Source organism: Larimichthys crocea, chromosome XII (genome assembly GCF_000972845.2).
Source record: "Larimichthys crocea isolate SSNF chromosome XII, L_crocea_2.0, whole genome shotgun sequence".
Lineage (NCBI taxonomy): Eukaryota > Metazoa > Chordata > Actinopteri > Sciaenidae > Larimichthys > Larimichthys crocea.
In genome coordinates this window covers 2,924,372-2,945,144 of record NC_040022.1, presented here as the reverse complement: position 1 = coordinate 2,945,144, position 20,773 = coordinate 2,924,372, and the positions used below count along the sequence as shown (strand labels likewise).

Below are 20,773 nucleotides of genomic sequence, written 5' to 3'. Positions count from 1 at the left end.
GTCGTTGGTTGGGGCAGTCATTGGTTGGGGCAGTCGTTGGTTGGTTGGTTGGGGCAGTCGTTGGTTGGGGCAGTCGTTGGTTGGAGCAGTCGTTGGTTGGGGCAGTCGTTGGTTGGGGCAGTCGTTGGTTGGGGTAGTCGTTGGTTGGGGCAGTCGTTGGTTGGGGCAGTCGTTGGTTGGAGCAGTCGCCCGCCCATCTCCAGGAAACACACAACAGGAAGTACCACCAGGCCTGCTGCTGCTCTGACCGGGTCACCACAAACGGACCTTCAGAAAAAATTCAGACTTAATTTCGAGAAAAATTCACATCAAATAAAAAAATATATCGGAGAGAAAAATCTGTTTATACATGATGTATATAAAAATGTGTCCTACCTGTTGATGTAATTTCCTCTCTGGTCTAACCTGTTTGTTTGTCCCGTGTGCAGGAGGCGATGTGGGGAGCAGGGAGGAGGCGCGGGGTCCAGCCCTGAGGAGGCGTCCTGTGGCTGGGAGGAGCGCGGCCCTCCTGCGGCCCTCCTGCGGCGCTCCGGGACGCTTCTACTAAGATGTCCCTCAGCAGCGGCCCTGCAGGCGGGAAAGGTGTGGACTCCAACGCGGTGGACACGTATGACAGCGGCGATGAGTGGGATATCGGTGTTGGCAATCTGATCATTGACCTGGACGCCGACCTGGAGAAGGACAAACTAGAGATGTCGAGCAGTAAGGAGGGAGGAGGCATGGCTGCTCCTCCCAGCGCTGTGGCTGTTTTACCTGACAATATAAAGTTTGTTAGCCCTGTAGCCGCTGCGCAGGGCAAAGAGAGCAAATCCAAATCCAAACGTAGTAAAAACTCTAAGGACAGCGTGAAGGCCCCGGTCTCAGACGGAGCTAAGAAGGAGGTTCAGGGTCGGACCCCTGGGGATCCTCCACCCCAGAACCCAAACTCTGCCCCCGGTAAGGGAGCTGACAAGTCGAGTAAACCCTCCCGTACCCTCCCTGCTGTGAAAAAGGACAAAGACGGGGTGAAAACTAAGAAGGACAAAATGGAGGGTGTGACCACGGGAGTGGTCAATGCTGACAAAGAGTCCGTGGCCCCCATCCTGCCATTGGGGGCCCCTCGCAGCGGCCCATTCGAGGGCCAGCAGAACCCTGAGTTGGCTGCAGCTGAGCAGCTCGGGAACATGGGGCTGGACCCGGCGGGGATCGGACAGCCCGTTGCCATGACAATGGACCAAGAGGAGGTGGACAACGGCGAATGCCGAAACCTGAAGAAAGCGGTGGGTGTGAAGGTAAGAGCGAACGAACGAATGAATCCTGCCTGCTGCATCAGTGTGATAGAAGTGATCAATGAAAGGTGTGAGGAGTTGATTACCTGACGAGGTGTTCTTTGAATCCATTAAGTCAGATTAACCATTGTGCTTCCAGACTGAGACAGAAATATAAAGATAAAACAGGAAACGACCTAAACAAGCAAAACAAATATATTAGGAGGCCGTTAAGAATCAAGCATGCTGAAATCCAGGGAGAATGAAAGCACATTTTCACTGTCCACCTTTCTTTTAGCAGAGAACTTGGAACATGCCATTTCCGTGCAGTCTTTGTTACTGGGTTCAGCCAAAGTGAACCCAGTAACAGGCTGGAGACAAGTCCCGATATACACGTGCTGACCCAACCAGAACCCATAGTGAAGAAATAACAGTTCAGGGGCCACAAACAGGGAGTACTGCTGGCTTACACGGTGGATGTGTGTTTTCTGGATATGAATAATAATGAGTGCCTCACAGCTGGTTCAGGTCTGTCTGTATTCTCCTTTAATCACCCTGAAAAATCAAACAGGTTCATTCATCAGTCATCATCGTGACGCTCGAGACAAACTTAGTCTGTCAGATGTTTTTCTTTCACTCCAGCTTTCCTCGTCGTCTGATTACATTTAGTTCAGCGTGGAGGTTCCCAGCCCAGCAGCCGCTCAGTTTCCGTTCTCATCCATCAGTCAAGTAGATTTTGCCGCCATCACCTCTGGCCTATCAGAATCGAGCAGTGCCCTTTGTCACCTCATGGCCAGAATGCCTTTTCATAGTGCCTCAGCTGAGGAGTTTGTTGCTTTAAGCTGTTGGTTGCACAATTCGAAGTCTTCACACCCGTGAGAAGCAGCTTGTGTGTGAGGTCGAAGTGCTTCAGGTCAAAGGTCAAAGTTTAACGTCAAACTGTTTGTGACTGAATTTATGAATGAAGGTCTGATTTCAAGGAAAGCACCTTGAACTTTAAGACTAACAAAGAGCATGAATATACTCTTCATTAAAGAGATTCAAGGATAAAAGAACTGTGGATTCCAGGTTCAATGTGCTTATGATTCAAGGTTAAATGAGTTGTTGATTCAAGGCTTAGCAGGCTGTCCATCCAGGGTTAAACAGGCTAAGGGTTAGATTGTTTGTTGACTTAATGTTAAACAAGCTGGTGATTCAAGGTTAAACAGGGTCTTGATTCAAAGATGTGGGCTGTAGGTTCATGGTCAGACAGACGGATATTAAGCTTAAATTAGTCCAACATGAAGTTGCTGCTCTTGTTTGTCTTCGGTTGATGGATGGTGGTTTTGCTCTGTGTTAAAACATCTTAATGTGACGGCAGGTTCAGTTTAATGCTCGACATTGTTAAAACTCTGCAGCTGGACACTGGGTCTGTTTGAACAGCACAGGCTGAAACTGATGACACCACGTGGACTAAAACTCAGACTAAACACAAAGCCGGTGGAAAAGGAGTGAATCTTCTCTTCCTTCTGCTCAGTGTACAGTACGGACAGACAGATGTGGTGGGTGTTCTTCCTGCGAACTCTAAACCTGGACACTGACGTCACATCTGGATATTTCCAGCTGCTGCGTCAACACGTTTCTTTGTAGAGCTCACCTTTTAAACTGATGTTTACTTATTCAGTACACATTCACTTATTGAATCTAATAAGGTGTTGATTCAAGGTTCAATGTGTTGATTCAAGGCTTAGCAGACTACCCCTTCAGGTTTTAACAGGCTTTGGATACAGGTTTAAATGAGTGGTTGATTCAAGGTTAAATTGGCTAATAATTCAAGGCTAAACCACCTGTTGATTCAAGGTTAATCCATCAGTTGATTCAAGGCTAATCTATCCGTTAATTCAAGGCTGATTTGACTGTTGATTCAAGGTTAATCATCAGTTGATTCAAGGCTAATCTATCCGGTAATTCAAGGCTGATTTGACGGCTGATTCAAGGCTAATCCATCAGTTGATTCAAGGCTAATCTATCAGTTAATTCAAGGCTGATTTGACTGTTGATTCAAAGCTAAAACTACCAGTTGATTCCAGGCTAATTTGTCTGTTGATTCGAGGTTAATCCATCAGTTGATTCAAGGCTAATTTGGCTGTTGATTCTAGGTTAGGCAGACCAGATTTTTTTTTATGACATGTATCTATAAACTGGGTGTAGCTAATAAAGTGTCAGCTGTATTTATGTGTATATATCTGGAATAAACTAGCACTGATGATGATATCAGGCTCTATTTGATGTGCTGTTTGTGCTCGTTGTCTTGACGTTTGATTTAGTTCAGCCTTGTTGTTTTTATAGCTCACTATATATTTCTGTAATGCTGACAAAGTCCTGAATTATTTCTTTCCACTGCAGTTTCACTTTTCTTCAGCTAAAGTGTTTAACACGGGCCAAACGCCGTAAACTCGGGTCTGGAAGGTATAAAGGTATGAAAAGGTGGCTCGTGCCCAGGCAGAGTCTCCACCTGCACATAAACCCTGACGAGCTCGACTCTCTGGGGTTCTCCAAATGCTTTCTGGGAAACAGAAGTGGAGGAAGACAAGGTGGGTGGAAGGGGAAGACGCCTTCACAGAAAAAGTAAATTAAAACATCTCAAGAAGCTAACAGGCCCCCTGACACCTCGGCGCTGCAGCCAGTCTTCCTGGAAGTGTTGAACAGAGAAGGTCACGTGTTTGAACCCTGAACGGTTCCTCTCAGTCACATGTTCCCTCAGCAGTAGGTGGAGCGCCCTCTGCAGGAAAGGTGGACGTGTCCTTTACTCTGGGACAGATACATTTGCACTAAATGGTACACATGGTTTTGTCCACGAAGAGTCGATCTGGATTTACTTGAATCCAAACTCTGATGTAGTTGTTGTGAATGTTTCGACGTTGTCTTGTGGACCGTCCTTGTTCCTTCCCTTGGTCTTAAAGTCGATCTCAGGCGTTTTCATAGTAAGGTTCATCCTCGTTCTTGAGCTGGAGTCCTGGGCTTCGGTCCAAACAGAGACTGAGAGAGACGAATCACTGTTCTCTCCTCCTCCCTCCATCCCAGATGTTATTCCAGTGTCTCGGCGTCCCGTGGAGAAATAACTGCAAACCTGTTGTTCATTTCTGACATTCCTCCGACTCTGTGTGAGGCCCGCCGAGGAGGAGGAGGAGGGCTGAAGTCCTGGAGAGGTTTCAAGGGTCATTGAGGGATTGTAGATATGTTTTGGAGGGAAGTCCTTGAGGAAGTTTCTTTGGTTGTTTTAAGGCAGACCTTGAGGTTTCCAGGTGTCCTTATCATCACGTCTTCCCTGTCGAGGCCTTCGACATGCCTGTTAGGAAACACGCCTGACACGTGTCCGAGTTTATTTACCTTCTCTCTGTCCACTAACTGACCGTGATGAACTCACTGTGAGGCCTGGACGTTTCCAGGTGTTTCAGACCTTCCAGTTCTCTGACTGTGACGCTGAAACAGTTCACGCAGCACAGGTGGGACGGTGGGAAAGATTCCCTCAGTAAACTGTAAAACTGTGTCTGTCTGAGTCTGTCTATGCTCGAACCATTCGTCAAATCACTGACGTTTAAAATGCGCGCTGAGCTTCCCTGGATGTCGTGGCTCTGAGGCGAGAACGATAAATGAGAGAGCAGGCGGGGAAACCAAAAATCAAATGTCTGAGGCAGAAAGTGCTGATCATCGTCTGTCTGGAAGATTCAGGGCGAGACAAAGAGATTGGAGTCTGTGGCATAAAGCAGCACAGTGCTAACAGCTTCAGCAGATCACCCACGGCTGTAGGCCGTGACGTAGCTGCCCGTAGGCCGTGACGTAGCTGCCCGCAGGCCGTGACGTAGCTGCCCGCAGGCCGTGACGTAGCTGCCCGTAGGCTGTGATGTGACGTAGCTGCCCGTAGGCTGTGATGTGACGTAGCTGCCCGTGGGTCGTTGACGTAGCTGATGTACTTCGAGGAGCCTTCTCACGTGATTTTGTGATGTCACAAGTCGCGGTTGGAAAATAAAATGTGTCAAACAAAAGTTTAATATTTAATGTTTTGTTCGAGATAATCTGCACAAGCTCAGCTCGTGCTCAGCTTTAAATTAACGTTGCGTGTCCGTGATGACGCAAACTTCTGGAGTTAACTGACAGATTAGAAAGAAACTCTGTTCAGCTCGTCACCACAGATCTTATTTCTGACTCGTTACTGCAGCTTTGTGACGACGATGATGAACTTTGACCTTTAACTTTCCTCTGATGTTCCTGCACAATGAAAATCTCAGTGATTTGAAATGTTTGAGTCCAGTCGACAGCTCCGACTGCTGCAGCCTCTCACTGTTTGGCTATTTTGGTCCTTCCTGGTACCTGTAGCTGATTGGATGGTTCTTACTGCAGTGTGCCATCGACACACACACACACACACACACACACACACACACACACAGCTGTACTTTTGACCTCGTGACGTCTTCAGAGAACCACAATGATTTCAGCACATTGATGACAGATTAACATTCATCCAAGTGTTGGAAACTGTCTTGAACAGCCTTGAACAGCCTTGAACAGCCTTGAACAGCCTTGAACAGCCTTGAACAGCCTTGAACATGACCTGGACTTCAATCGGTGCAGGTCTGGCAGCCTCGGCTGACCTCACGTCTCCTCTGGTCTATGAAGTGACGCATTAAAGCAGCAGCTCTCTGATCAGTATCACCGATCGCTCTGAGAGCGACTGACCTTGAGAGGAATGTGGCTTGTTGTTGTAATGAATACGGAGGAGGAGGAGGAGGAGGAGGAGGAGGAGGAGGAGGAGTTTCCCTGCTCAGGAGGCGTCCTGTCTGAAACTGACCCCTCTCTCTCTCTCTGAGGAGCTGATTGGTCGGTTGGTTTTTGGGGTTTCCCGGCATTCCAGGCGTCCATGTTTGTTATTCTTCAAAGAGGAGACGGATGGGGCTGTTTCTCTGGTTACCACGGTAACGCCCGCACAGTCTGAACGTCTGTGAACGTTCACCCACAAACAGTTTAATTTAATAATCAACATTAAGAGAACAATGATCAGCTGTTTCTGCAGCAGCAAACCTTCTTTAAACTTGATCCTGAGAGATTTTTTAATGTTTCATGTGACCAGTTCAGTTTGTTAAAGAGTCGTCCTGATGTGAAGAGGAGAGACTGAATCAGTGTTTGGATGTCAGATTGTCCTTGAATGCGTCACCATCCTGCACATGTGCAGTAGAGTCCATCTCACCTGACAAACAGACTGAACAGGTAGTCGAGTTTGATGTTAAACTCTAACGTGTTGTGACACGTGATGTCGGTCTATGAATTCGATTGATCGGTAATCACTGAAATATTAAACTGAAAGCATGACCGTGTGTTGACCTCTGACCTCTCTGTTTCAGCCAGTCACTCACATTGTGTCTCCTCCTCTGTCTCCTCCTCTGTCTCCTCCAGATGGAGTCTCCGGTGTCCACACCCGCTCCTCCTCCCCTCCACCTCCTCGCTCCCGTTGGCAACAGCGACATCTCATCCCCCTGTGAGCAGATCATGGTTCGCACGCGCTCAGTAGCGGTGAACACGGCGGATGCTGCGTTGGCGACCGAGCCGGAGTGTCTGGGACCATGTGAGCCCGGAACCAGCGTCAACCTGGAGGGCATCGTGTGGCAGGAGACCGAGGACGGTGAGTTTATCAGGCTGAACCTGGAGCCGGTCCAGAACCTGGAGCCGGTCCAGAACCTGGAGCCGGTTACCTCAGCAGTGAGTGAACCCGTGATAATGAAATGTTACTCTGTCGCTTCCATGGTAACGTTAAAAAATTAATTATGATGTCATAGTTTATAAATCATATGATCAACAAACGTTCATGAAAATAAAATAATATAAATTATAATAACACTCTTTAATTTACATAATTCATGGTGCAGTCCAGGTGTCTTCAGACAGGGGGCGACTCTGAGCCGAGCTTAAATCTGAACGTTAATGATGCGTTCAGTGTCCGTCCGATGCTCCGTTCACATCATGGTCGTCAGTGAGGAGCTGATAGATGAAGGTTCTGACTCCATGACAACATGAGACAGCCACGATGAAAGCGTTCATGTCGAGCGTGTGATGTCGAACAAGACGCCACGCTGAGAGAAAAACCAGACAGCATATGATCTCACACACACACACACACACACACACACACACACACACACACACACACACACACTCTGCTGTGGCTGGCTCGAGCTGTTCACAGATCAGCCGCTCGACTCACTGATTCAAGTTGAACTGCGACGCTCTTCTGAAACTTCTGTTTCCATCCGACATCTGCTTCCTGCTGCAGCAAGTAACACCACCTGTGGCTTTCAGTACAGGTGTAACGGTCTGTCTGTCTGCAGGTATGCTGGTTGTTAACGTAACCTGGAGGAACAAGACGTACGTTGGGACTCTGCTGGACTGCACGAGACACGACTGGGCCCCACCGAGGTAAAACCGTGAAGCTCGAGGTGTGACGGTTAATCTGTAGATAATCCGGTGAATTAAATGAGAGCACTCGTCACATTAACGTTAATCATCACCTCATTCACGCTAACATTGGCACTCCTCCTCGTCCTTCCTGTTTGAAACTTCACGTTTTGTTTCAGGTTCTGCGAGTCACCCACCAGTGACGTGGAGATGCGGAGCGGTCGTGGTCGGGGGAAGAGGATGCGCCCAAGCAGCAACACGCCGCTGAACGACAACAGCAACTCGTCGGACAACAAAGGCAGCGGCAGCAGCAAAACACGCGGCGCCGCCACCAACAGCAAAGGTCGGAGAGGCAGCCAGACGGCGGGCGGCGCAGAGGACGTCAAAGCCAGCCCGTCCTCCGCCAAGAGGAAGACCAAACCGGCCTCCGACATGGAGCCCACGTCCAGCTCTGAGGACACCAAGGCTTCGAAGAGGATGAGAACCAACTCCACCGGTGCCACGCTTCCCCTCCCCGGAGGGAAGCCGGACCACCTGCCCCCCCCACAGCTAGACCGGACCTGCCCCTCCCCTGTGCTCATCGACTGTCCCCACCCCAACTGCAACAAGAAGTACAAGCACATCAACGGGCTGAAGTACCACCAGGCCCGGGCCCACAACGACCACGACGTCCGGTTGGACCAAGACGTAGACAGTGAATACGGAGATGACCCTGCCCTCCACCCTGACCCCGCCTCCTGTAACGGTGCTGCCATTTCCCCCGCCCGCTCCACCACGCCAAAAGGACGGGGGTTCGACGCCCCCTCCCCCTCCCCGGGGAAGCTCACATCAAAGGGGAAGAAGAAGGCGGGGGAGGCGGAGCCTGAGGTGACGGACGGTGGTGAGGAGGGGGCGTGTCTGACAGACGAGGCCAGCAACGACGGCATGGACGACAGGAAGGCCAAAAAGATGGCTGCCGCCAGCGGGAAGCCTGATAAACTGACCCAGAAAGGCTTGAAGCCGGCCCGACCTGTGGCGCCCGCTGCCCCCAGCGCCACCTCACCCTACGCCCTGCAGGCGTCCTCCCCCGCTCTGGGCTCGGTGGTACAGTCTGTCCCCAAGAGCCCCCAGCTGAAGAACATCCAACCAAAACCACCGCCGCTGGCTGACCCTGCCTCCAGCCCCACCCTCTCCAAGGACAAGAAGAAGAAGGACAAGAAGAAGAGGGAGGGGGGAAAGGAGGGGGACAGCCCGAAGGCGATGGCTAAGGGCGGGCGGGCGGAGGAGGGGCGGAGCCCGTACTCGGACGACGCTTTGCTCAATGGCTCATCGGAGGCTCACCAGAGCCGGCTGGCGAGCATCAAGGCGGAAGCCGACAAGGTGTACAGCTTCTCGGACAATGCGCCCAGCCCGTCCATCGGCGTGGCGAGCAGGATTGAGACGGGCCTCCCTGCGCCCCTCCACCTCAACCAGAACGGAGCTGACAACGCATCCGTCAAAACCAGCAGCCCCGCCTACTCCGACATCTCTGACGCCGGCGAGGACGGCGAGGGGAGGGCGGAGGTCAAGGTCAAGACGGAGCCTGACCAGGCGCCTCGTGAAGGTGCCAAAAAGGCTCTGTTCCCGCCGCAGCCCCCCAGCAAGGAGTCACCGTACTACCCCAACTACGACTCCTACTACTCCCCCAGCTACCCCAACCCAAGCCCGGGGGCAGTGCCAGCAGCGGCGCCTCTCGTGGAGGGCGCTCAGGTAAAGGTGAAGAAGGAGGAGGAGCAGCCGGAGGTGGGGGAGGAGAGCAAACTGAAGGTGGAGCCTCAGGAGGAGAGGAAGCCGGAGCCGGGGCCTCAGCAGCCATCCGTCATCCAGCAGCGCTCCAATATGTACACCCAGCCGCTCTACTACAACCAGTACTACGTCCCCCCCTACTCCTACTCCCCTGACCAGGCCTACCACGCCCACCTGCTCGCCTCCAACCCTGCCTACCGCCAGCAGTACGAGGAGCGGCAGCGGCAGGTCGACAAGAAGGCCGAGGGCAAAGAGCGGGAGCCCTGTGGGAAGGAGGAGTGGAAGCAGAAAGCCTTGGTACCGCCCACCCTGTCCCGAGCGCCCAGCCTCACCGACCTCGGCGCCAAGGGCGCGCTGAACCCGACCAAGCCCAAAGAGCCGCCGCCGGCTTCAGAACAGGCCAAGTCGGTCATCATGGCGAAGGGAGAGGACCCCAAGGTCCCCGCCGCCCAGCCGGAGGGTCTGAAGATGAAGCTGAGCGAAGCAGGGCATCATGGGAAAGAAGAGGCCAAGTTGGGGGTGGAGTCAGGCAGGCCGGCAGGTGTAGAGGCCGCAAGTACTGCCGTGTGGTACAGACAGGTAACTGCATCTTTACACAAAATGACCACAACACTTCAGGTCTGACCACCATCGGCCATCTTTACTAACCTCTCTTCTTCTGTGCAGGAGCCGGACTCGCGCTTGTGGCCGTACGTCTACCACAACAAATATTCTGAAGCTCCCAAACCTCAGGAGGAGGAGCGCTGGAAGGACGAGCGGGAGAGGGAGCGCGACAGGAAAGGGAAGGAGGAGAGGCAGCGGTCAAAGGAGAGCCTCCAGAAAGAGGAGGCGAAGGAAGGGGCCGAGGGCCGGACTCAGCTGCCACTAGAGGAGCACCGGGGGGGAGGGAAGGAGTCCCGTCCCCCCCACATGCAGTTCTCCTCCCCCCTGGCCCAGCACCAGGGCTACATGCCCTACATGCACGGACCTTACGCCTACAGCCACGGCTACGAGCCCAGCCACCCCGGATACAGAGGCATGCCCTCTGTCATGATGCAGAACTACCCAGGTAAGAAGGAGCAGAGGGAGAGGGGTCGTGTTAGTCAAAGGCTTGACAACCAGGGTCAGCTGCAGGTCAGAGCAATTAACTGCAGCTGTGCTCTGTCTGTGTGTGAGTGACTGCTGAGAGACACAGAAAATCTCTAAATGAAGCCCCTCCAACTAGTGGACACTAATGCCAAACGGTAGGTGGTATCAAAAAGCCCAAATGACCGTGAGCATCCTCATCTTGTCGACCATGTGAATGCTGAATTTCAGTGTGTGAAGTTAAAAAATGTGACCTGGGGAGAGAGAGAAAGAACAGGTGCCCCGTGCTCCTTTGGGAAATTTCTCCTCTCCAGTTTACATGGGAGTAGATGGGGCTGTCGGTGGGTGATCCTGGAGCATCAGTGCGTCTCCCGCCAAAACTATAAGTCTGACAGCTTCAGCAGTGATATCGCTGCGTAGCCCACGAATTTTCCTACGTTTCTATGTAGAAATTATTTCTGTAGAGTGACATTTGTGGCCACGAGAGCCGTTTGCAAATGTATTTTTTGACAAATGTTTCTCTAGCTCTGGAACATTCTACCAATACACACCCATTGTAAACTTTGTTTTTGGTGAAACTGTTAGAAAAGTCACAGCTCAGCATTCCTGACCGAGCCGGTCGTTTTGATACAAAAACTGAGGGAGGAGTACCACGCTGAAACTCCTGGAATACGTCAGAGTAATCAGTATGGGGCCTTGCAGAGACACTAAAGTGCTTTAAGAAGCAGAACCGGGCCGTGGTGGACCCACATCAGCTGAGAGCAGCTGACACGTTAATCAAATATTAATAATCAGGATTTCAACAGATTGATGGGTAATGAAGATCAGATCCATCTGTGAGGGTGTGTTGTTGTTTTAAAGGCAGAGCGGTACCATCAGAACTCTGTATGATCAGAACCACTCAAATGGATCAGAACAGGACACACAAACTTTAACCAGATCTGTCCTCGGGCTCTGAAGTGATCTTCAGAGTGTCTGGTTTGTTGTAGAAACAGAACCCAGACATGGAGCTGGTTTGATTTGAGTTCACTGGTTCTGATGGTTCTGGATGATCTAAGAACGATAGAGGTAAAGGCCGTCTCTCTGTCCTCAGGCCCGTACCTGCCGCCTGGTTACTCGTACCCGTCGTACGGCGGGAAGGTGTCGTCAGGGGAGGAGGGCGAGAAGCCGTCCAGGTCCAGTCCCACGGTGAAGCCGCCTGGCGAGGCCAAAGCTCTGGACCTGCTGCAGCAGCACGCCAGCCAGTACAAGAGCAAATCCCCGTCCATCCAGGACAACAAGAACCCCCACGACCGGGAGAGAGACCGGGACCGGGAGAGAGACCGGGACAGGGACCGAGACCGGGACAGGGAGGGCGACCGGCCGCGGTCCTCGCCGTCCCAACGCATCCTGCCTTCCCATCATCACATGGGGTACCCGCTGCTGTCGGGACAGTACGACCTGTCCTATGCCTCAGGTGAGACACACACACACACACACACACACACACACACACACAGACACACACACACACTCGCTCTCTCACATGTCCTCCATGTTGGATCTGTCTCACAGGCCTCTCCTCCTCAGCCATCGTCGCCAGTCAGCAGGCGTCCGCCCCGTCCATGTACCCGCCCGCACGGAGGTGAGACCGGTAAGACACACACACACACACACACTCTCTTCATGTCCCAGCCTGCAGCACCACCTGCTGGTCGGACGTCAGCTCTGTCACTCTGAGGTGAAGCTCTGCTGTGATGGTTGGATTAACGTTAGATTAATGTTTGAACATTGATAAATAAAACAATAAATACAAATATAGTGATGATGTCAGACTGAGGATCAGCTGATCACAGATTCAAACTCTGGATCATTAGTCATGTTTGGACGGACGTCCTCAGGTCACAGAGGACGGTGAGCCTGAGTCTGCTGCAGTGACACGTTCTGTCCACTAGAGGACAGTGAATTCAATTCATATCTGACTCGTGACCTCTGACCTCAGACCAGCTGATCCTGGCATCAGCTCCACCTCCTCCTCCACCTTTGATGACACGTTCACTTCCTGTGCTGTGCTTTCCACTCTTGACCAATCGTGTCCTCTCACCTGTCTGCAGGCACACCTGATTGGCTGACCTCAACCCCGCCCGGAGTCATGTGACCGGATCACATGAGGGAGCGTTTCTGTTTCGACATCAGTTCAATGGTGTTTGTGTACGTTTGATTTCTCTGCCTGGACGCCCAGCCAGCTGCTCCGCCCCCTGCAGAGACTTCACGAGGCCTGAGGCCTGACCTGGTCCTGACCCGGTCCTGACCCGGTCCTGCTGGTTCCAGACGGCACCGCGGTGCTCAGGTGGGTTCTGGCTCACAGACTGAGGACAGAGAGGACCTGGACTGCCGGTCTTTGGAGGAGCAGCTGTTGTTTTGGAGGTCGGGCGGCGGGCGGGTGGGTTGGGTCGGACGGTCCTCTGACCCCGCCCAGACTTTGTCCTCCACAGTGACCTCTGACCTCTGAGGGGACGTCGTCACACTTTGACCTGGAAGTTAAAAAATACTGTGGACGGAGGAGGACGGACCAATCAGAGGGCAGCGCTAGGACTGATCAGACTCCTCCTCCTCAGTGTGTAGTTGTACTGTACTGTGTGTGTGTGTGTGTGTGTGTGTGTGTAAATACTGTACAGAGGAATAATTTTAAAGAGCCTGTTGGATTGTTTCTACTCTTGTTTTGTCTGCTAGCCTCTGCCTCTGTTTTTCTACTGTTGTTCTCTGATATTAAACCTGTAGCTGGTGGAACTGTGCCGAGCTCAGAGTCGTCATTTCTTCACCTGAACGTTACCTGAACGTTACCTGAACGTTGCGCAACGTTCCAAAGAAAACAATTAAAGTCTCCATGAAGTCAAACTTCAAGTGTCTCTGTCCTCTGTCCTCCAGTGTCTGTCCAACACCCACAAAGTGTCTTCAGTGTTTTCTTCATGGTGTTCTGCTGCAGTCATCTGTGTCCAGGCCTCACTTGATCACTGTACAGAACCAGAACCACAGAACTTTCTTCAGACAACATATTTGCTGCTTTTCACCTCCGATGTGGTCCGGCTGCTCAGCTTCAGCTCTCTGTGAGTTACACACTTAGAACGTCACACTACTGAGGTGATTTACAGAGTTTATGATGGACAGTAGTACCGCTAACTGAACCGACTCAGCCCGGGATGCCAGGACCCAAACCTGGCAAGAAAACCACCTCGATAGGCTGCTGTGTTCACTAGACTGGACACGGCTGGTTTAGAGGTTCTGTTGGGTCTGGTTCTGGGATGTGGGAGGTAGATCAGATTTTATTTGTATAGCCCAAAGTCACAAAGTCCATTTTCCTCTGAGGCTTTACAATCTGTACAGGGAGTGACACCCTCTGTCCTTAGACCCTCGGTTCCAGTGAGGAAAAACTTGCCCACAAAAACCTTTAACAGGGAAAAAAGGTGGAAGAAACCTCAGGAAGAGCCACAGAGGAGGGATCCCTCTCCCAGGACGGACAGACGTGCAATAGATGTCAGTGTACAGAACAAATCAACACAAACATATTGTACAATTACAATGAGTAGCAATGACTGATAAAATGACAAATGATCACATGACTGATAAAAGACAATGAATGTACAATGACTGATAAACGACAATGAATGTACAATGACTGATAAATGACAATGAGTTACAATGACTGATAAAATGACAATGAATTACAATGACGGAAAAACGACAATGAATACAATGAGATGATAAAATGACAATGAATTACAATGAATGATAAAGGACAATGAATTACAATGACTGATAAAATGGACAAGGAATTACAATGAATGATAAAATGAAACAATGAAATCAATGAATACAATGAATGATAAAATGACAAGGAATTACAAGGAATGATAAATGACAATGAATTACAAGGAATGATAAAAGACAATGAATTACAATGAATGATAAAATGACAATGAATCCACGGATGATAAAAGGACAATGAATTACAATGAAGGATAAAATGACAAGAATTACATGAATGATAAAATGACAATGAATTACAATGAATTAGAAAATGACAATGATTACAGGACTGATAAAATGACAATGGATTTACAATGATGATAAAATGACAATGAATTACAAGAATGATAAAATGACAATGAATTAACAATGAATGATAAAATGACAATGAATTACAATGAATGATAAAATGGACAATGAATTACAATGACTGATAAAATGACAATGAATACAATGAATGATAAAATGACAATGAATTACATGACTGATAAAATGACAATGAATTCACAAGGAACTGAATAAAATGACAATGAATGACATGAATGAGAAAATGACAATGAATTTACAATGAATGATAAAATGACAATGAATTACAATGCGATAAAATGAAATGATTAAATGAATGATAAAATGACAATGAATTACAGACTGATAAAATGACAATGAGTTACAATGACTGATAAAATGACAATGATTACAATGACTGATAAAATTTGACAATGAATTACAATGACTGAATAAATGACAAGGAATTACAATGACTGATAAAATGACAATGAATTACAATGACGGATAAAATGACAATGAATTACAATGACTGATAAAATGGACAATGAATTACAAATGACTGATAAAATGACAATGAATTACAATGACTGATAAAATGACAATGAATTACAATGACTGATAAAATGACAATGAGTTACAATGACTGATAAAATGAACAATGATTCAATGACTGATAAAATGACAATGAATGACAATGACGATAAATGACAATGAATTACAATGAATGATAAAATGACAATGAATTACAATGACTGATAAAATGACAATGAATCACAATGACTGATAAAATGACAATGAATTACAATGAATATAAATGACAAGAATTACAATGAATGGATAAAAGGGACAATGAATTACAATGACTGATAAAATGGAACGATGAATTACATGATGAAAAATGACAATGAATTACAATGAAGGACAAAATGACAATGAATTACAATGAACGGACAAATGGACAATGAAGTACAATGACTGAAAATGACAATGAATTACAATGAATGATAAAATGACAATGAATTACAATGACTGTATAAAATGACAATGAATTACAATGACTGATAACATGATTACAGTAGCAGATATGCAGCAATAATCACAGTAGTTAATATGTGTAGTGGACGTCGTGCAGGACCACAGCAGCAGCCACGATCCACGAGACCTGCTGGACGACAGAGACAGAAACTCCAGGAAGAAGTTTAGTTAGAGACATGATTAATGAGGACATGAAGGTTTACAGATGGAGAGAGAGAGGAGAGAGAGAGAGAGAGAGACAGAGAGACAGACAGCTCGTTAGCCTGAGGATCCAGGAACTGCAGTTCTGGTACCACGGACGGACCTCCTGGTTCCGACACTTTAAACTCAGCTGGCTGCAGTTTAATTAATGAAACTCATCAGAATGTTCTAATTATATTATTGATTAGTCTGTGACGTCACACCTCAACAGGTTGTTAATCAACAGTCTGGTCTTTTATTTGACATTTCCCCCTCTAGGCGACATGCTTTTATTGTGAAGGCCGCTCCTGTCCCTTCCTGGTGGTCTCTGCTGGTGCCGTGAGTTTGACGCAGCAGCTCCGGATCCGGCTCCACTCCGTGCGGACCGTGCGGGCGGTGCGGACACCGGGCTGACGGACCCGGGTGACGGACACCGGGCTGGACGGACACCGGGCTGAGCTGCTGAACATCCGCGGACCTGAGTGAAGACCTGCAGCGTGCACTGAAGGTAAGACTGTCTCTGTTGAGGACACGCGGCACGTCCTCATGATGATGGAGCGGAAGAAGTAACGGCGAGTATCAGGACTATGAGAAGTAATCAGAGTATTTTACTTACTGTGTCAGTATTTGTTTTACTCTACTAAAATCGAATATGATAATATATACACATATTATAAATACAATATAACCTTAATATAGAAGCCGTCAGCGTCCTCTTCACTCTCTTCTCCTCTGCCATTATGTCCATAGAAGCTGCTGAGCCCGGCTACGTTCACCCAGCTTCTTCTTCTTCTTCTTCTTCTTCTTATTATTATTATTATTGTTATTATTATTTTTTTTTCTTCCCGATGGTCAAAAACGCCTGTTTACAAACGGCTAAGAAAAACGACTGAGCTAACATGGAAGCTAACACAGCTACAAGGACTGAGCTAACATGAGCTAACAGCAGCTAACAGACTGAGCTCCTACAGAGCAAACATAGCTACACAGACTGAGCTTAAAATGAGCTAACAGCAGCTAACAGCAGCTAAACAGACTGAGCTACATGAGCTACACAGCAGCTAACAGCAGCTAACAGGCAGCTAACAGACTGAGCTTAACAGCAGTCTAACCAGACGGAGCAACATGAGCTAACAGCCAACGACTGAGCTAAACATGAGCTAACAGCAGCTACACAGGACTGAGGCTTTTTTTGAACGTGCTTAACAGCAAGACTAAAGCAGCTAAACAGACTAAGCTAACATGAGCTAACAGCAGCACAGCTAGCAACATGAAGCTAAAGAGCTAACAGTGAGCTAACCTAGCAGCTAACAGATGAGCAGCTACACTGAGGCTAAGCAAACGCTAGCTAAACAGTAGCTAACAGCACTAACAGTACATAAGCTAACATGAGCTAACAGGCAGCTAACAGACTGACCGAGCTACATAAACAGATAAACAGAACAGCTAACAGACTGAGTAACAATGGCTAAAACATGAGCTAAAGGCAGCTAATCAGAGGAGCGACATGAGCTACTCATAGCGCTAACAGGACTGAGCTAACAGTAGCTAAACAGCAGCTTAACAGGCCCCCAGCTAACAACTAAGTAACATGAGCTAAACAGCAAGCTAACAGACTAAGCTAACCTGAGCCATACAGCAGCTAACCAGACTGAGCTAACACGCATGGTACTGAGGAAAGGCGCAACCTGAGCTAACATGACTAAAGCAGCTAACAGACTAGCTAACAGAGTAACATGAGCTAACAGGCTAGCTACACAGAGCTACATGCTAACAGAGCCTACAGCATTAACAGACTGAGCTACAGCAGCTAACTGAGCTAACATGAGATAAAGCAGCTAACAGCTGAGCTTACGTAGCTAACAGCAGGCTAACAGCAGCTAACAGACTAAGCTAACATGAGCTACAGCAGCCTAACAGACGAAGCTAACATGAGCTAACAGCAGACTAACAGACTGCGCTAACAGGCACTAACATGAGCTAACAGACTGGCAAACAGAGCTAACAGACAGCTCACAGACTGAGCTGAAACATGAGCTAACGACTGAGCTAACATAGCTAACAGCAGCTAACAGACTGAGCTACATGAGCTAACCGCGGTTAACAGACTGAGCTAAACAGCAGCTTGAACAGACTGAGCTAACATGAGCTAACAGCAAGCTACAGCTGTCAGCAGTTGACTTCACTGTCCTCTTCTTAAACTCTGTAAATCACAGAGAGTTGAGGCGAGCAGCGTCCGAGGACATCAGAGGGAAACCAGAGAAACACCTTTCCTCCACATAAGTATGATCCAGTTTCACCAGAATCAGTGAAATAGTTTTGCTGCTGTTGTGACTTAGTGGCCGAAGCGTTACGGCACTTCTCCCGACCCGGAGCCCATAAGTTCCACAATAGAGTGAGAACAGGACGTAACGAATGACGAGAGCACCGTTCACCTAAGATCACAGGTCAGAAGTGGGTCACCTGTCACCAGGTCAGTGTGGGTCACCTGATCACAGTTCAGTGTGGGTCCCTGACACAGGTCAGTGGGATTCACCTGATCACAGGTCAAGTGTGGGTCACCTGATTCACAGGTCAGTGGTTTGTTGAAGTCTAATGTGGTCTCTGCTCTCAGTACGTAAATGCAGTCGGGGCCCCGTCCGCTCCATCAGCTCTGAATCAGAGCGACTCGTCTCGTGGGTGTTGCGAGGGCTCTCTGGGCGGTACCATAACCACAAACACAACGCCTGGTGTCAGTCAGGAGCTGTGGAACCTGGTCGGCCTCCCAGACCAAACCAACCTCCGACCAGAGCTGGCTGTCTTCAGTCTGATCACAGATATAGATTTACTAATAACAATTAATATTAGTTATAACCAATCAGCTCAGAGCTGGGAGCCACAGACAAGTCAGACCCCCGCAGCATAGTCCCTCTGGGACGTCCTCGGCAGACTGTTTTCCACCCACCCCCTAAAACCGGACGTAGTCTCTGTGACGTCCTCGAGACTGTCTAAAACCTGGACGTAGTCTCTGTGACGTCCTCGCAGAGCTTCCCTAAAACCTGACGTATCTCTGTGACGTCCTCGCGACTGTCTAAAAGCGGACGTAGTCTCTGAACGTCCTCCGCGATGTCGAATGGACAATTTAGAAAAGAGTATAAAAAATAGTCTCTTGACGTCCTCCAGCAGACGTCTAAACTGGACGTAGTCTCCATGACGTCCTCGCAGACTGTCTAAAACTGGACGTAGTCCTGCTGTGACGTCCTCGCAGACTGTCTAAAAACCGGACTAGTCTCTGAGAACGTCCTCGCAGGAACTGTCTAAACTGGACGTAGTCTCTGTGACGTCCGCGGCAAGACTGTCTAAAACGGGACGTAGTCTCCAATGACGTCCTCGCAGACGGTCGAAAACTGGACGTAGTCCCCCCTCTGTGAACGTCCTCGCATACTGTCTAAAAACTGACGTAGTGCCTCTGTGACGTCCTCGCCAGACTGTCCCCTAAAACTGGACGTAGTCTCTGTGACGTCCGCGCAGACTGTCTAAACTGGACGTAGTCCTCCTGACGTCCCCACAGACTGTCTAAAACCTGGACGTAGTCTCTGTGACCGTCCCCGCATACTGTCCTAAAACGGGACGTAGTCTCCGTGACGTCCACGCAGACTGTCCTAAACCTGGACGTAGTCCTCGGTGGACGTCCCCGCAGAATGTCTAAACCTGGACGTAGTCTCTGAGACGTCCCAAGACTGTCTAAAACTGGAAGTAGTCTCTGTTACGTCCCGCCGCACAGAGGTCTAAAAACCGGGATGTAGTCCTCTGTGACGTCCCCGCAGACTGTCTAAAACCTGGACAGTAGTCTCCGGGACGTCCCCGCAGACTGTCTAAAACTGGAGTAGTTCGCGTTGAAGTCCCTGTATGTGTAGATTTACAGCAGTGTCTGTGACTTGTGGTTGGAGGAGAATCGTTTTGCATACTTGCAGTGAAGAGGAATGCTGCTGTGGTGGGAGATGTCCGCCCATCAAGGAAGAATTCTGATTGTCAGCTGGTTTTAGCCCACATAGTCCAAAATGTAGGTGACATTACATTAAGGTTTTAAGACGTTCCAACAAAAGTCAGACGAGTCCTGCAGGACCGGGAACGAGCCGGTTAAACGTGGTGTGGACCTTCTGCGTGGAGGCGGAAGAGTTCCCATCGCAAAAACAGCCGGCGCCTCCCTGAAGGTTGCGTGCCTGATTTAATCAGCAGGTGAGACTCCCTCGAGAGGAGACCAGGCGTCTCCATGGAAACCAGGAGGGAGGAGGAGGAACAGAAGACCTGCTGTCAAGCGGAGAGAAGGATCATGCCGTTCGCCATGGTAACACCTTTCCCTGTGTGTGGTGGAAATGTCTGTACAGGTTGGAGTCAGCTGACAGCGTGTCCCGTCTGCGCTGATGTCATCACCCGAGCGGCAGATGTGCATGAGTAGTCTCCGAGAACGCGTCCCCTCAGACTGTCTAAAACCTGGACTAGTCCTCTGAGACGTCCCCAGCAGACCTTTCTAAAACCTGGACGTAGTATCCGAGAGTCCCCGCAGACTGTCTTAAAACTGGACTAGTCTCCGTGACGTCCCAGCAGACGGTCTAAAACCTGGACCCGTAGTTCCCCGGGACGTCCCACAGACTGTCTAAAACACTGGACTAGTCTCTGAGACGTCCCCACAGCTGTCTAAAACCCGGACGTAGTCTCGAGACGTCCCCGCAGACTGTCCTAAAACCTGGACGTAGTCCTCCGAGACGTACCCGCAGACTGTCTAAAACCTGTACGTAGTCTCCTGAGACGTCCCCGCAGACTAGTCTAAAAACCTGGCGTAGTCTCTGTGACGTCTACCACAACTGTCTAAAACTGGACGTAGTATCTGAGACGTCCCCGCAGACTGTCTAAAACCTGGACGTAGTCTCTGAAGACCGTCCCCGCATACGTCTAAAACCTGGCGTAGTCTCCGAACGTCCCCGCAGACTGTCTAAAAA

The 20,773-nt window shown here is 49.3% G+C and overlaps 2 protein-coding genes across 6 annotated transcripts in view; both read left to right on the top strand.

Annotated features, from left to right (window-relative positions):
* The first annotated feature begins 514 nt into the window (after positions 1–514).
* On the top strand, positions 515–13,382 carry znf609a (zinc finger protein 609a). 4 transcript variants are annotated; one of them, XM_027285156.1, is made up of 8 exons: positions 515–1,271; positions 6,681–6,906; positions 7,610–7,697; positions 7,856–10,019; positions 10,107–10,488; positions 11,599–11,961; positions 12,075–12,129; positions 12,599–13,382. In XM_027285156.1, the coding sequence occupies exons 1-8, from the start codon at positions 549–551 to the stop codon at positions 12,606–12,608; spliced, it is 4,011 nt and encodes a 1,336-aa protein (XP_027140957.1). In that variant the 5' UTR covers positions 515–548; the 3' UTR covers positions 12,609–13,382. The 4 variants fall into 4 exon arrangements, with proteins under 4 accessions (XP_027140957.1, XP_027140958.1, XP_027140955.1 ...); XM_027285157.1 differs by having other exon boundaries at positions 12,075–12,138; XM_027285154.1 differs by having other exon boundaries at positions 12,060–12,129.
* Positions 13,383–16,139: 2,757 nt separating this feature from the next.
* Positions 16,140–20,773, top strand: part of gramd2ab (GRAM domain containing 2Ab) — an 18,129-nt gene continuing 13,495 nt past the window's right edge. Inside the window, exon 1 of one of the 2 annotated variants that reach the window (XM_027285718.1) lies at positions 16,140–16,302. The gene's annotated coding sequence lies outside the window, so the exon portion shown is untranslated. The remainder of the gene's footprint in view (positions 16,303–20,773) is intronic. The other variant, XM_027285717.1, reaches the window with a different exon arrangement.